Here is a 16363-nt window from a genome sequence, read left to right as displayed (position 1 = left end):
GGTTTAAAAGAAAATATGAAGGCAAAATTAAATCTGTCCTCCACTCTAGCTGTGACATCACACACTCTAAAATCTGAAGAAGGCCTCTTTACCAAGGTCTGAACAATTTTTAATATCTCTAAAAGTAAGAATCAGATTTAAAAGTTGTTTTACCCGAATAATGTCAGAAAGATGTGTAACATTTTAAAGTAGGAATGAGGTTTCTGAGTGAAAGTATGAATGAACAGTTAGCAGTTGAAGTCGCATGAAGATTTGTTGAAGTCTGAAGAATTTCTCCATTGACTTCAATGGTTAAAAATGGGATGAATTATGGGATGTATCTCTGGAATTATGAAAGTTATGAATGATCAAAGTAATAGCCATCGATTCCCGACCGAGCTGAACGTTTTGATGTTTGAACGGAGTTTCTGCGATGTTGAATGCGGGAAGAGAGGACCGGCAAAATAACGGGCAGGATTAATAAGAATAAAGAATTTCGCGTGTAGAAGAACAGATAGTTGGAATGCTGTATCAGCATTCCAACTAAATAAGTAAAGTAAAGGTAAATAAATAAAAGTAAGCCATCTCTCCAGTGCTTTTACTTACGTTTTTTTAATTCTGGCATCGTTTTCAGCACGAATAGAGAATATTTTCATTAAAATATATATATTTGGAAATGTATTAATTTGACTATCGTGTCGGCAGTAACCAGGTGTGACAGCAGGTGGCAGCAGCGTGGTGGAGTGTCACATGTAATAAATATAAGCGAGACACAGAGGAAGAGAAGACGAAGAATAAGGCGACCATGTTGATTTAAAGGAAGAAGAAACACAAAAGAAACGATTTATTTCAACTAAAAATCAGTTATTATAGCGAATTGTAAAGAAATTACTTGAGCAACCGCACACTGAGTATCCTATGTAAAATAAAAGAGAAACTAAGGTAGGTTTTCTGCGACATGCAACCCTCAAATTGTGTTAAAAACATCGTTGTTGTGTTCTCGCTAGCACATAGCTAACGTTAGCGAGAGGAGTTATTTGTGCTATAATAGCCCGGATGCTAAAGAGCTTGCTTATTGTGCCATATAGCTTTAACGACAACATTTAAATGGAGGAGACGGTAACAGTCGCGAAACTTTACACGATTGTTGTCATATTGTGTGTAAACAATCTGAATGAAATTGTTGAAACGGCTTAGCGCTTAGTTAGCTTGGAGCTAACAGTAGTTTCGCATATCGGTGACGTTAGCCCTACGGTGCTAATGTTGTTTACCTGAGACGTATTATTATTATTATTATTATTGTATTAATAGGAAGACGAACGAACCCTTACCAAGCAATGCATATGGTGACATACTCTAAATGTAATACATGTTAAACCTTTTATCATATAAATGTGTGGAAATATACAATAACATGACTTGAATCTGTGCGGTCATGTTTGAGGCTATCAAGTAATTCACTCAAAGTCAGAGCGCGTTTGGACCCGACTTACAGTTTTTGACAATTGCTTAAGACTGTAATTATTATTAAATACACTTCAGTCAGACATACAGTCTTAATTGTAGGTCAGTCTTCTTTCCAATCCGGGCATTTGAGCTTCGCTAATCGGCCTCGGAAGATAATTGCCACCTGGCAGTTTCACCTGTGCAATCTTAAACCAAACCAGTTAGCCAATTAGCTTAATTTAGCCTTTCACTGAAGTCTAAAGAACTAGTGTTTCTTATCAAAGTTGCAACTATTCTTTTAACATTTGCTTGATATATCACTATCAATGCTTGTAAGTCTGTTTATTATTTTCAATAGCTTATAAGTTAGGAGACGGCATTAAGGCAGATATATGGCCTTAATGTCAACAGGTTTAAGTCTCATTAAGATACAAATATTTGTTCAATAGTAACGTGGTCAAATAGGCAACACAAACATTGTAACAAAACCAACAACCAAACCATCACTACCGACACACACAACTATGAGCACAGTGTCCAGTTAGTATGCAGTACAAAAATAGTAATAATTTATAAAAAACGGCTAAAACAATCTTGGTAAAGCAATCACATTGACCAGGTGCTATTTTCTTAATACTCTAACATTGACATAAATTCCAATACTGTAATGTTCTTGTTTTTTTCGGGAAAGAAAAGCAGCACAGTTTAAAGCCTTTTTTTGTTTTAACTTTGGATATATAGCTGTCAAATACTATGAGATCGCAAGTTTCTCAAGTAAAAGTAGAAGCGTATTGGCCCACTAGGCTGCTAGTACTAGGATACAGTGACATTTGACCTCTGCATTTAACCCATCCTAGTACTAATACTAGGATGGGTTAAATGCAGAGGTCAAATGTCACTGTATCCTGTTTGCACTTGTGTAACCATTAAAGAGTTTCATCCTCCAAAATTCTAATTTGAATCTAATTCAAATATACTTAAAGTTCCAAAAGTAAAAGTAGTCATTGTGCAGATTGGTCCATTTTAGAATAATGCATTTGATATGTTTTATAATGATTGATCATGAAAGTGTTCTCAAAGCTGGTAAAGGTGCAGCTGGTTTGAATGACTTTGTATACTGCAGGGTAGCTTGTGAGTTTACTCCAGGTGGAACTAAAGTCTGATTTAAGACTTGATTATATTTCACATCATTCATCCAGATCTGCAAAGTAACTAAAGGTATTAAATAAATGTAGTGGAGTCAAAGTACACGATTTGTAGTGAAGTTGAATTATTTTTTTGAATATCAGTCATTGTATTTCAGAATATAAATTGTGCTTAAACAGTGTGCAACAACAACAACAGTCAGTTACTTTGCTGTTCATGGTTTGTTTTAAAACCTTTTGGTTGGAATGTCTTTTTAGGTTACAAGATTGAGTTGTTGGCTGACTTTTGAGGAGGCAGCGGGTTAATCACGGCCACACACACACACGTCACACACCGACCTGAAGACCTGTGGTGCCCGGCGAGAGAGGGTCAAACACCTGGAGGAGAAAGGAAACGCACACAGAGGACTAAAAAGGGGTGGAAAGCTTTTTGGCTTTGGACTAGAAACCCCCTTGTATTTGTGAATTCAGGATCCAGTTTTTTTCACACAGTCGAGCGACGTAATCCACACAGTGGAAATAATAAAAGGAAATCATTACAGACCTTATGATTTTGGGGAAATACTTGTACAAAGTTGGACAACCTTTTTTTCAAGGACGGGGATATTGAGCAACTCTTTGGACTCAAAGAGGAAGTTTTGTTCAATTTGAAACATAAGCATTGAACTAAGATTATTTTGAAGAGGCTGTTCCCCAAGTTCAGATTGCCTTAGTTGTTCTAATTCAGGACTTGAACCGCTTTGATACTTTTCACATATAATTTTTCTATTTGTGGGCAAGTATATTCATGCAAATGAGTGCAAATTTCTCTTCATTTTGAAGAGCTCTTGTGTAAAAACGTGTTTTTCTTTGTTCTTGTACGTCAGTCACTCTGTTGTTGAAGGGGACCGAACTGCACGTACATGTGTATATGTAAATACTACAAATTGACTTCTGTTGGACTTAAAAAGAATAGAGAATATTGTTTGTTAATGCTTTATTAAACTTTTTTACTTTTGAAGAGAATTTTTAAAAAGAAAAACCTAAGAGGCAAAAATATAATACTTTGAAGAAGAAGGAAAACAGGAATAATGGCAACGGCCAGAACAGAAAACTCTGGCCCCGTCATCATGGGACTGAACAAGCAGAACGGGCAGCTCAGAGGACAGACCAAACCAGCTCCAGTCCAGCCAGCACCCACAACTCAAGGAAAGGCTCCGGCTGCACCCCAGACAGAGGGCGGTGCCGCTCAGGACGGAGGAGGCATCAAGTTCGGAGACGACTGGAAGAAGAGCCTAAAGCTCCCTCCCAGAGACGACAGAGTCAGAACCTCTGTGAGTCAAACTATCCCTTCTCTTCTTTCCTACTGTTTCTTAGCTTCACTGTGTTCCTAACCCTCCTGTGTTTACTACAGGATGTCACGTCTACTAAGGGGAATGAGTTTGAAGATTACTGTCTCAAAAGAGAACTCCTGATGGGTATCTTTGAGATGGGTTGGGAGAAACCTTCCCCTATCCAGGTATGGCTTATTTTCTTTTTTTCGGCAAATTATAATTTCTAACCAGATGAAACTAATGTCATCATCATGCCTGAACATCCATTACAGAAAATAGCTTTTTAAATGTCATTAATTAGTTATTTAGGGTCGTAACAACTCAGTACATTAGTGTTATGGTTTAATGCTCATTAGAATAAAATACACAAAGCTTTCATAGTCAAACATGTAAAACTGGCTCTTTATTTGAATCCTGAATTCTTGTCAGATAATGCAACTAAATGTCAGTGTTGGAGTAAAACAGTTTCTGTAGATTAGAGAATTGTTGCAGTGTTATGATTGAAGAATGATGCCACTGTATGCGCACAGACAAAGATAATATTTGTGTTTCCTTGCAGGAGGAGAGCATTCCCATCGCCCTGTCTGGACGGGATATTCTGGCTCGGGCTAAGAATGGAACGGGAAAAAGTGGAGCCTATCTCATCCCAATGCTGGAGAGAATAGACCTGAAGAAGGACTACATACAGGGTGAGGCACTGCCTGTATTTTCATCGTGCTCAATTCACTTAACAATGGCCTACGGCACCTGGCTGTACCGATTCATACAGAAGTCAAATTGCTATTAAAATCTCAAATCAACATTTTAGCTTTTGCAGCTGTTAGCAGATACAAATGTAGCTAAACCAGTAATATTAGTTTAAGCAAACAAAATACTCTGCTTGAATGCCTATTTATTGGTGTAAAGCCTTTTTTTAAAACAACCCAAATAAAAAAAGAAAGACAAACTAATTTAATCTGATTTGTCCTTTTTGTTTTTCAAATGGTTGATTTTGTAAGGAGATGACATCATAACATCCATTGGATGAAGGATATTCAAAGCTTTATTCAAAAACCTCAATAGAAGCTTCAAATGTCAAAAATAAAAAATGTCCGTCATTATAGCTATAGTAACCTGGACATTTCCCTGCCTCAGCACTTGTCATGGTGCCCACCCGGGAGCTGGCACTGCAGGTGAGCCAGATCTCCATCCAGATCAGCAAGCACCTGGGGGGGGTCAAAGTCATGGCAACCACAGGGGGCACCAACCTGCGAGATGACATCATGCGTCTGGATGAGACCGGTAAGAAGCTACTGTGAATCTCACTTACATACTAATGGTTCTTCCAAAAAGGTCTTCTGCACACTACACACTCAGTGTGCGGACAAATATCAACAATTAGTCAATTCAACCCACATATTAATTAAGCCTTTTTAAAGTTATATTTTTCTGATTCATTTAAAAAAAAGTTTACAATTTACTTTTATACCCTTTGTTTATATGTTCTTTAGTAATAAATTGGTCTATTCAAGTATATTGTGTTATATTGCACCCTCTATGTATATATTTGTACTGTTAATGTGTTTATTGTAAAATAATTTCTTTGTTTATTTGGTTTAATTCATGTTCAATGCCTTGTTTACATGCTGATGCAACAAAACCCTTTCCCAAATTGGGATCAATAAGGTCTGATTTAATAAAAATGTTAAGGTACAGATAATGTACACAAAAAAGAAGGATCATATACTAATGTTGTTACACCTTTCCCTCCCATGACCCACCTCAGTGCATGTGGTCATTGCCACGCCTGGTAGGATCCTGGACTTGATAAAGAAAGGAGTTGCAAAAGTGGATAGAGTCCAGATGATGGTGATGGATGAGGTAAACATTTTTGTTTCATTCCATGTTTATGAAAGTCAGGAGAAAAGCCTGCCTGTTAACGTGTCTGTGCTTCCTCTCAGGCGGATAAGCTGCTGTCTCAGGACTTTGTGGTGCTCATTGAGGATATCATCAGCTTCCTGGCCAAGCACAGGCAGATCCTGCTCTACTCTGCAACCTTCCCCATCAGCGTGCAGAAGTTCATGGTGAGTCCTGGTCTGATCGCTGCAGCCCTCAGCGGCTCCATGGCTGCAGGCCACCTGGCACCGCTCGGCTCTCACTGCAGACCAAGCTGTTGTCACGCCGTGCCCAGATCTGTTCGTCTGCTCGATGCATTTCAGGGACTGTCTTTGTCTAAAGCAGCCAACAGGGTTAGGTTTTTGTGATTATGAAACAACATATCTAAATGCTTAGTAAGCCACTTCAGTGCAAGAGAAACAAAACAAACTCATCAAGCAACACATTTTATTACTTCTTTGAGGGAAGTTCGGTCATTCTTGTCATTTGTGATCATTCTACCTTTAAATGCACATTGTAATCTGTTTATTGTCCTTGCTGTAGTCCAAGCACCTTCAGAAACCCTACGAGATAAACCTGATGGAGGAACTGACTCTGAAGGGCATCACTCAGTACTACGCCTACGTCACGGAGAGGCAGAAAGTCCACTGTCTCAACACGCTGTTCTCCAGGGTAACTACTCGCTGTCCAAGCCTCGCAGTCACTACGGCACTTCGTCTCATTCTTAAATGCTGCAGAAGATGTTCTAACCTTTGTGCGTTACACTTGATCATAAACAAACGGAAACACAGAAGTGTTTACTTTTCATTGTTCAGTCTTTGATTATGGTAGATGGAGCGATCCATAACATTAGATTTTTGTTTCTCCACCTCACAGCTTCAGATCAACCAGTCGATCATCTTCTGTAACTCCACTCAGAGGGTGGAGCTGTTGGCCAAGAAGATCACTCAGCTGGGATACTCCTGCTTCTACATCCATGCCAAGATGATGCAGGTGAGGAAGAGGTGCTCTGTGGAAAACTACTACTACTTCTACTCAGTCACCCATCAAAAAACAGATCATTAGAAAGCATTAAATAACCATGATCAATAACAAAACTAAAACTAAAACTTGTCAAATAGAGAATACACATTGATTGCCGTATTTAATTCTAGTAACAGGTTAGATGTGGTGTTAAAGGCTTCAGAGATCTGGACATGTGTCTCTTAGATACCTGGAAAGTGCTTGAAATTGACTCTGCGTCTTTGAATGTTTTTTGTTGTGTCTTTCTTCCTAGCCTCTTTAGCAGCGTTTTCATCTCTTGTATATTTTCAGGAATACAGAAACCGTGTGTTCCACGACTTCAGAAATGGACTCTGCAGAAACCTGGTCTGCACTGGTGAGTTTCTTATGTTAAATGATGCATTTAAAAAAAAAAAAAAAAAAAAAGCCATTAATGTTAAACCAGGAAAAACAAGAGAAATGACAAATCCAACTTCTTCCGACAGATCTGTTCACCAGGGGCATTGACATCCAGGCTGTCAATGTGGTAATCAACTTCGACTTCCCCAAGAACGCTGAGACGTACCTCCATCGCATTGGAAGATCAGGTATGCTTCCTACGCCTCGATGCTGTATTCTGCTTCATTAGGATTACACTTCACCGTCTCATTTCCAAGAACCCGTTTACTTTTACTATGGTAATCTTTGGGCAAACTTACAAGACACAGGATCTGGATTCTTGGCTTCACTTACAGTAAAACCTGTCTCTGTTAGTCTCGATCTAACTGCAGTGTTGACTCTGAACACTTCTTGGCATCCATACCAACATACTGGTTTGCAAGAGTTACAAGAGTTGGCTCGGTATACACTAGGGATTCTCCGATCGTCAATTTTGGGGCCGGAATCAGTATCGGCCGATACCGATCAAGTGGGCGGGGCCTATGGGGATCCAGCGGTTTGATTGGCTAGAGCTTGTACTGGCATATGATTTGATTGGCTGACGCTTCCGCCGAGGCTTCAAAAGTTGAACATTGCTCAACTTTTGCAGCGAGCCACGCCAGCAAAGCTCCGCTTCGCTTCCCACAATGCAGTTCGACGAAAAGTGACGTCACCCCATTCAAAGTGAATGGTGAAGCTTTCAACGCACGCCGCTGTGTGGACGGGCCGTTGGTGTGTGTGTTTTGCTCCGCTCACCGGTCCGTCACAGCGGGCGGAGCTGCAGGATTTCTGCTTCACACATGTTGCATACCGCTATTTTGTTGTCTTTTTCGGACGCCTTAAAATACTGCCAGACCGGTGAAGCCATTTTGGCGAGCTTGTTTTGCCGCGCACTAAAAAAAGTGTCATATATTTTATGTCATGTTATTGGCTCTCCCGATCGGCCTTTATAGAGAGCACCGATTGATCGGCAGAGAGTGAATATCGATCCGCGGCCGATCGATCGGAGCATCCCTAGTCTACACCTCAGAATGCTCCCACCCCACATAGAGGACTGGAAATAAAGTGTAACGGCATAGCAACAGTACAAGTCTTGCCCCGTGTCGATGATTAGTTTGATGATCTTTATTTCAAGAAACGTACATGTCGCAATATCAGACACAGCAGTCAGGATGTGTGTCTGTGGCTATACTGTGTGTCACTGTATGCCCTTGTGTGGCTGTGACGGTACCTTTTTGCTTGCTTGATGTTAAACCATAATACCTGATGTTTGTTAAATTGACCGCCAAAAGATCAAATATTACGAGACTGAGCTGTTGGCTGATCAATCGTGGATCGCAAATATTGTTGTTGGAAGACTTTTTTCCGTTTAAACACACCCTGTCCCTCTCAGGGAGGTTTGGTCACCTGGGCCTGGCCATCAACCTGATCACATCAGAGGACCGCTTCAACCTGAAGTCAATCGAGGACCAGTTGGTGACCGACATCAAGCCCATCCCCAGCAGCATCGACAAGAGCCTCTACGTGGCCGAGTTCCACACTTCCGGAGGAGACTGCGACGTGGAGGAGATCGAGGAGAAACCAGGACGCCAACAGGACGGCAAATAATAACAGGTGAGAAGCTTTGAGCTGATCTGTAAGACTTTCACTAGATTCAAAATGTCCGACAAGTCTTTCTAACCTGCGTTTGATCTCCCCTGCAGGACACGCCGGGCTTTAGCACAGACAACACACGAGCTTCAGGCAACTCTCCAGTTTCTCTTGTTTTCAAAGCCTGTCAAATGGATGAAAAGGTGTTTTTTTATTTTTAAGCATTTCATTATCTTTTTCTCCCAAAAAGCTGCCTCATTCTTATATATTTTTTTATGAATTCAGAAGCAATATTGTTTTGCACCAAACTCATTGACCATGCATCCTGCGTATGAGCCTAGTGTGTTTACTAGTATCTCAGTGACACAGCAGCTCAAATGAGCATCAAACTGTTCAGAAGCCGTCGCTCTGGAGACGGCTTCCATTATCGCAGCCTCTTTAACGTTGAAGCGGTGCACTCCCAGCGGCCATCGTCCTGTCCACTCACACTGTTGTCGTCACTCAAGTGCCTTACTTCTACTCCCATGTGCACTCATCCATTCATAGCCTGCTGTTTCCTGTCGCTGTGCAGCAGAGTACGAGCACAACTACGATGAATTTAACCTAAACCCCAGTTAATTAAAAAAACATCCATTATGCAAGGGAAAAGACAACACACACAAACAATCTCCGTTAAAAAAACATCCTGAATGTGAACGTTTATTTTTAATGTGAACATTGCAATAAAAAAGAAAGGGCAGCTTTATTTAAATACTGCGTGACTGTTTTTCCCTTTCCCTATGAATAATAATGAGTTCAGATGGGTAAAAACACAAGGCCCCATACTGATTCACGGATGTTAGCCGCTCAGCAGCACGGGGGATTAATAGCAGCCTCATGCTGTGACATTATGGCTGTTCTATATAAATACGAAATAACATCCTATTAGGCTGGTGAATACTGTAAACCCATTGGCCAGGGAAGCTGTTGATGACAAACTGTCCTCCTCCTGCACGCTGCTACAGCACAGGAGCGTCAGAGGCGGCTTCTCAGCAGCTTTGATGGAAACATTTGCAGATAATAAGCTGATACAAATTTCAGTAACAACGGGTCCAATGAATACTTTTTTTTATGGAGTTTTGTGCAAAACAATAGTGTAAATTTTTCCCGACTGCTTCAGATTAATTAAGATTTTGTGGAAAAACAAGGAGCATTTTTGCAAATCCTGATTATTATTATTATTTTTTTTTTTTTTTTTTTAAATCCCCATCATGTTCAAATTTGAAGTTGGTGAATGTATATGTGAATACTCTATCCCAATGCCAAGCTCACCAGCATATTTCCCAGGGTTTAGTTGCTGCTGTTGCATTAGAAACTCCTCTTCTGGCTGTATGAGCTTGAATTCTGGATTATGAGACGTTGTCATAAAGTCTTTAAAGGGACAACATTGTCCTTCAATTGAACTGGAAATCAGTTTTCTTTCTGAAGCGGCAGCAATATCTTTTTTTTTTTTCAGCACAGATATGTTTGATAATTATTCTAAAGGTGTGAGGGGTGGGCTCTGTGTTTGAAAGCAAAATTGTAGCATCTCTGAACAGGCAGCTGTGACCTCCTTGTTTTAGTTTTTTTCCCCCTCCCCTAACAGAGCGTCACAAATGATGAGAAAATAGACATAAAAAAGAAAGTATTTTTGCTTTTAAGATTTATTTTTTGATGTTGCTTAAAGGTGTTTTTAAAATGGGGGCGAGGAGTTGTGAGGCTTCCTTGGGTAACTGTGGAGGTTTTTTTTTTTTTTTTTGGGTGGGTTTGCAAAAGCCAAGTGTTTTATCAGATGCTCTCTGGGCATCTTCTCTCTGGTACTTAAAGCAAAGACAAAAGCTTTGATTTCAAGTTCCCTTCACAGTACCTTGTTTTCTCCATGTTTTAAGTTCCGGAGAGCGTTGAGTTAAACAGGAGGGGGTTTCTGGAAATCGTCGCAGCGCTAAGATCTTCTTGAACCTGTTCCATGTTTGTTTGTGACGGGTTGAAGCGCCACCACGTATTTCCAGCACCTCGTTTCGTTCTTGGGCTATCTTTATACGAGGTGTCATGAATCATTTTGAGGAAACACAATTATAAATGATTAATTGTTTACACTAGTTGTTTACAATTCTACAAAAAAAGAAAATACTTTGCTTCATGAACGAGGAGGTTTTTTTTCTTCTTTGAAACAGAAAGTTGGGATTTACTTTGAAGCAAACCAAAAAAGGAGAATGTTGTGTGTGTGTGTGTGTGTGTGTGTGTATGAAAGGTGTGTGTGTCAGTGTGTGTGTGTCAGTGAGTGTGTGTGTGTGTGTCAGTGAGTGTGTGTGTGTGTGTCAGTGAGTGTGTGTGTGTCAGTGTGTGTGTGTGTGTGTGTGTGTGTGTGTGTGTGTGTGTGTGTGTGTGTGTGTGTGTGTGTCAGTGTGTGTGTGTGTGTGTGTGTGTCAGTGTGTGTGTGTCAGTGTGTGTGTCATGCAACTGTTAAAAAATGTATGTTTGTGTTTTGAGAGAGAGAAGCTGTGACTGGCTGATTTAGTTAAAGAATGGTTAAGTTTAAATGCAGCTTCAACTAAACCAGACAATATGACCGTTTCAAAGACATTTGCACCAACTTGGTTAATTGTATGGATCATTTAGAATTCTAATAACATTGAGGCTGCATGTAAACATAACCATGTCTTTCTTTTGTTCTCATGTGCAGACTCGTTTTGTCTTTGTTGGCGATGACTTAAATATCAGTATGTCTGTTTACAGTTGTCAGGGATGTGATTTATTGTTTCACCTTTTCCATCTTTCTTCATCCCAGGAGCTCAATTTGAGGACATCATTCTCACCTCTAAGGACAAATGTCACTTGTTATTTCAAATGTTTTATGTGTCCTATCACATCCCTGACAGTCATTCCATGATCTCCTTTGTGACTCTAACACCAGAAATGACACACACAGTAATCGGGGATCCTTTTGTTACTTGTTTGGAATATTTGGGCAATTTTTCCAAAGAGATCAGTTTACCTCCCTGATCTTGTCATAAACTCAACATTGGCTACATTTTAGACTCAACATTAGACGTCATCCCAGACTTTTACCTCAACCTTAAAGTAAAAAAAGTCCCCGTTATTACAACTTTCTTTTTTCCATACACAATACTGATAAATGGAGACATTAAAGTCAAATCTAAGTCTCTAGGAGTCTTCAACAGAAGTCACAAAGGAGGATATGATCAATTCTGATTGTTGATTTTGTCATCTGGTGTTATCGAGACATCTGTGTGTGTGTGTGTCAGGAGTGCTGACACGGGGGGAGGGATATTTTACTTATTTGGAAGAAAAACATTTAAAAGGGTGACTATTTGGATTCAAACTGGCAGTTTTGGGATTCTACAAATTCTAAATTGGTTGGGAAGGGGAGAAAAGTTGACTAATTGACTCAAAACAAGTATTAACGGATGGACTGCCTCTAATATTTCTACTGTGCAAAGCTCAACTGAATTGGAAGGGTTCATTTGCTGCACTAATGTAGACTGGCCCACGCTTCTGGCCTTTCCTGCCAAACTAAACTCTGAGCTCAGCACAATTGTTGTATGCTGAGTCACAGTAGGATTTCCCCTGCAACATGGATAGAAGGCAGACTCTAAATGGGCTCTTAAATTATTTTCTCTTTTGTTTTAATGTAGCGGAGGATAGAGTTGCAATTGCAGTGTTTAATAAGGAGTGGTAATCCAAAAATGTTGGTTCATATTTTTCATGTGAGTTCAGTCTTTCCTGTACTTGGTACTTTTTGTGGCCCTACTTTCCCCAAAACAATTTTAAACCACATTGTCATGTCATTTTTTGACTTGGATTGTAATAACCTAAAACCAGTGTTTTGGAAATCTATGTATTTTCCTCCCTCACTCCCCAATCATTTCCTTTTCATACCATTAGAATTCAACTCAAGTGGTGCCAGAAAAATGTAATTCTTACATTGGTTTTTTTTGTTCGCCTTACGAACTGCATTGCAGAGGCACGAGGTATTCCAACAACTCCTGCTGAGCACTCTGTCCTCTACTGTTGTAACAGGGAAAAACATGCAGGGGTTATAAATTCAATAAATTGAACTGAAATTGACAATGCCTTGTGTTCTGTTTTATTACATTGTTGATTGATATGACCAGATTTAAAGAATTATAACCAGTATTTCTATCTGTTGTAGCATATGTACACCACTCAGTACTCACTCATTCTTAGTGGTTTGTTTGGAATGGATTGCAATATTCATTAGTGTGATTCTGTGAAAAACTAAATGCATGTAAGATAAGCCTTGAGCCCCAGGGGGAAATGCAGGTGTTGCAGCAGCACATGGACAGAGGTCATTACAGATGGAGAACTAGAAATACAATTTAAGATCATGAGGTATATACTAGCAAAAAAGTAGAAACTATAAAGAATGCAGAACTTTAAAATAGCAAATATAGACAAAGTTACAAGGTAAGTGACACGGTATGATTAATAACGGTGAGTTGAATAGATATGTAAACAGCGGAATAATTATGCACCCATAGTTCTGTTGAAAAAAGCATAGAGAAATAAGTGAATGATGAGGCAAGATGGTTTAAGAGGATTATTGTACATCATATCAAAGTATGTTTAATGTAACATAATGCAGTATATTATATAATAAAGGTGATAACACTTCTATAGTAGAGAAGTAAATAAGTACAAATGTAACATTTACATCAAAGTATTATACATATATCAGTCCAACCAAGTAATGTAAGTGACTTTAAAGTGACCTTTTGTCAAAATGTAATCTAAAAAACCTTTCCTTAAATATAATATTGACACATCGATCACATATTATGCCGTTAATTGGCAGTTGACGGTTATTGGCCATCACCTCCAGTAATACTTTCACCTTACACACAGGTGCACACTGCTCCCTAATTAGACTGAAACCGGCTACTGTGTGTAGTGTCGTGATAAGGGGACAGGCGTTATTGAGTGTGTCGGCCACCGAATACACACATTATTTTTAAAACATTGTGAAAGACCCTTGAGCTGCCATTTGACCTTGAGGGGAATCCCTCATAACATTTGACCAAATCCGCTCTGGTGTCTGCAGCTCTCCACCAATTAGTGCCCTCCGAAATAAACACCCCGCCCATCTGCAACTGACTGCTCTGCAATGAGCCAATAGCGCTTGAGCGTAGTAACCACACGTTAAACCGCGCCCTCTTACCAGCAGACACATTCATTGAATGACAGGGGTGTCACCCAATCATTGTTCAGGGTCATGGCCCGTCATCCAATCGTAATGTATCGATAGGCGGGCCGGAGTGTCACATGCTTCTTTTTCTTTGGTACCTCCGGATTCAACTTCCGGCTGCATCGTCCTCTGGAAATCACAACGTGAGTAGCTATCGTTAGCTTTATGTTTTATAAAACAAGAGGTTTTACTGGAAACATATGAAAATATTTGGTGCTTTTTTTCGGAAATGTTAATCATGCAAAGTGGTCTGTGTTTACATGTACCTGCGACAACCTGTTTGTATTAAGGTTGTCAGCTGCTGGTTGAAAGCTAGCTAGCTAGATAGCAAGCTTAGCTAACTTTTTCATACTGGCTTGTAGGTGAGGCAGGTTTCATTCAAAACATTAGGTACATTTAATTAAAAAAGCATTAAGCTGTCAATACTTTCCTATTGATGTAAATCATATAACGCTATTGTTCCTTATTATCAGCTGGTTGTACTTACCTGCTGCTGCTCCAATTTAATATTAATGAACATGATCTGTGTGAAAGGTTAAAGGGGCATTCCACCGATTACACTCAGTAAGATCAGTGTCCTCATCATGTTAGGTTTTACTCACGTCGTGAGTTAAACCTGAAGCTTAGGACACACTATGTCGAATGTAAATAATCCTGATGTCCTTATGGTTTTCTTGTTGACATAAGCACCTGTTTGGAAAACTTGTTTTCATGACAACCATAAGAATAATAATGAGGCATTTAGTCTATTTCTTCAATAATACTTCATAAGTACTCTCTGCCTTATCACATTGGTCCAAATATGTTGGTGTTGTGGACGACTAATCATTATTTGCAGAAAATAATAAAAGAAAATCATTAATCAGAGACAAAATATAGGATGTATTTCATCCTGCCGACATGCAAAACAACAAAGTAAATTGTCAAGATATTTTGTTGATCATATCTACCCTCTCTTAATATTTCTTCTGAAAAATGCATTGTTTGTATTCAAAGAATATGAATCTCTTTGCAGTTCTTGCAGATTAATTTGCTTTTATATTCTTTACTCATGTTATTTAACCTAATAAAAAATATGAACAACCCTGCATTACAAACTATTCAATCGAATAACTGCCTTGAGATGTTAAGTGCTTCTCATACATATGTAACTCACCAAGATTACACTTGAGATATGAACAACCTAGCATACATTTCCATTCAGGATAAATCAAGTTAGTTCTAACGCAAGACACTTCTGTGTTTCACTATGTGAGATGTAGGATCCAGAATATGTTTAGCTTACTGGACTCACACTGGGGTATTAATCAGTTGCTAGTCCCCTAATATTAAAATGTTGCTTTTTTAAATTACTTTTATTCAACTAAAACCTGCCTGCATTAATAACGTTGCTATTGTTGATGAAGTAAAGTGTGGCAGCCACAAGTGCCCAATCTTATCAATTGGTTGCTTTAATGTCCTCTCCTGTGATGATGTACATGCTAACACTCACCCTCTGGATCTATTTCCTCTCTGACAGAATGGGCAGTGTTTTGGCTGCCAGCTCCCCCAACCCCCCGCCCCCTGCCTCAGGCGGTGTGGCCGCTGCCCCCGGGTTGACGGTGCCCCCAGGCTTTGGGATGCCTCCAGTCTCCTCGGTCATACCCCCCGATGGGGCAGCCTCAGAGCAGGAGGACGAGAACTCTCTGTCCAACCCGGGGGCGTTCGATGAGTGTCATCGCAAGTGCAAAGGTAACTAAAGGGCGTGGAGAGTGATTTGAGTCGAGTCCTGCTTCAGATAATTATACACTTAAGTATTTTATAATTCCATACCTGCACTTCCTGATTTTGCTAACCGATGTGTCTTTCTGTATCTTCATGTTTTTCCTCTCAGAGGTGTTCCCGATGCAGATGGAGGGCGTCCGGCTAGTTGTCAACAAAGGCCTTAGCAACCACTTCCAGGTCACTTAAGTTTCCTTTTACATCAGAATTTTTAATCGGATACGATAATTTATTTATTTTTGCATTTATTTTTTTAACCTTTTCGATTACATTACATGCTTTTTACTTTTTGCCCTGTATGCTTTACATCAGGGGTCTCCAACACGTCGATCGCCCTCAATAAGTAGCTCGCCAAGCAAATCCAAAATGTAAAAAAAAAAGTTTTTTCAAAGGAAATGTAATTAAAAGAATCTACCCTATGCATTGACGAAACCTCAATCATAGCGAACTTTATCTACTTACTACAACTCTATATCTATCTAACACCCCTCCTCCCCCCACAGTGAATATTCGACCAATTACGTTCTTGCAACAGTTTAAAAGGGGAATACAATGGAGCAATCGTAAGAAAGGAAAAATCCTATAAACAC

General features: G+C 39.6%; 3 protein-coding genes across 3 annotated transcripts in view; all 3 read left to right on the top strand.

Moving 5' to 3' along the window:
- LOC104963762 (forkhead box protein P1-like) overlaps positions 1-16363 on the top strand; it is a 924791-nt gene that overhangs the window by 175094 nt on the left and 733334 nt on the right. The window lies entirely within an intron of this gene.
- LOC104963735 (probable ATP-dependent RNA helicase ddx6) lies at positions 752-11078 on the top strand. Its single transcript, XM_010792377.1, has 13 exons — positions 752-921; positions 2829-3883; positions 3964-4068; positions 4443-4572; positions 5018-5164; positions 5649-5743; positions 5824-5946; positions 6302-6430; positions 6635-6751; positions 7073-7136; positions 7246-7347; positions 8571-8791; positions 8881-11078. Exons 2-12 carry the CDS (start codon positions 3641-3643, stop codon positions 8783-8785), a joined length of 1470 nt encoding a protein of 489 aa, XP_010790679.1. The 5' UTR covers positions 752-921; positions 2829-3640; the 3' UTR covers positions 8786-8791; positions 8881-11078.
- Positions 14118-16363, top strand: part of LOC104963749 (mitochondrial import receptor subunit TOM40 homolog) — a 666013-nt gene continuing 663767 nt past the window's right edge. Inside the window, exons 1-3 of the mRNA XM_010792394.1 lie at positions 14118-14155; positions 15532-15743; positions 15886-15953. Coding sequence (XP_010790696.1) covers positions 15533-15743; positions 15886-15953 — 279 coding nt within the window. The 5' untranslated portion in view covers positions 14118-14155; position 15532. The remainder of the gene's footprint in view (positions 14156-15531; positions 15744-15885; positions 15954-16363) is intronic.

The sequence above is a fragment of the Notothenia coriiceps genome, unplaced genomic scaffold, assembly GCF_000735185.1.
Source record: "Notothenia coriiceps isolate Sejong01 unplaced genomic scaffold, NC01 NC01_scaffold00036400, whole genome shotgun sequence".
NCBI lineage: Eukaryota > Metazoa > Chordata > Actinopteri > Perciformes > Nototheniidae > Notothenia > Notothenia coriiceps.
This window is presented reverse-complemented; position numbering and strand designations above follow the sequence as displayed.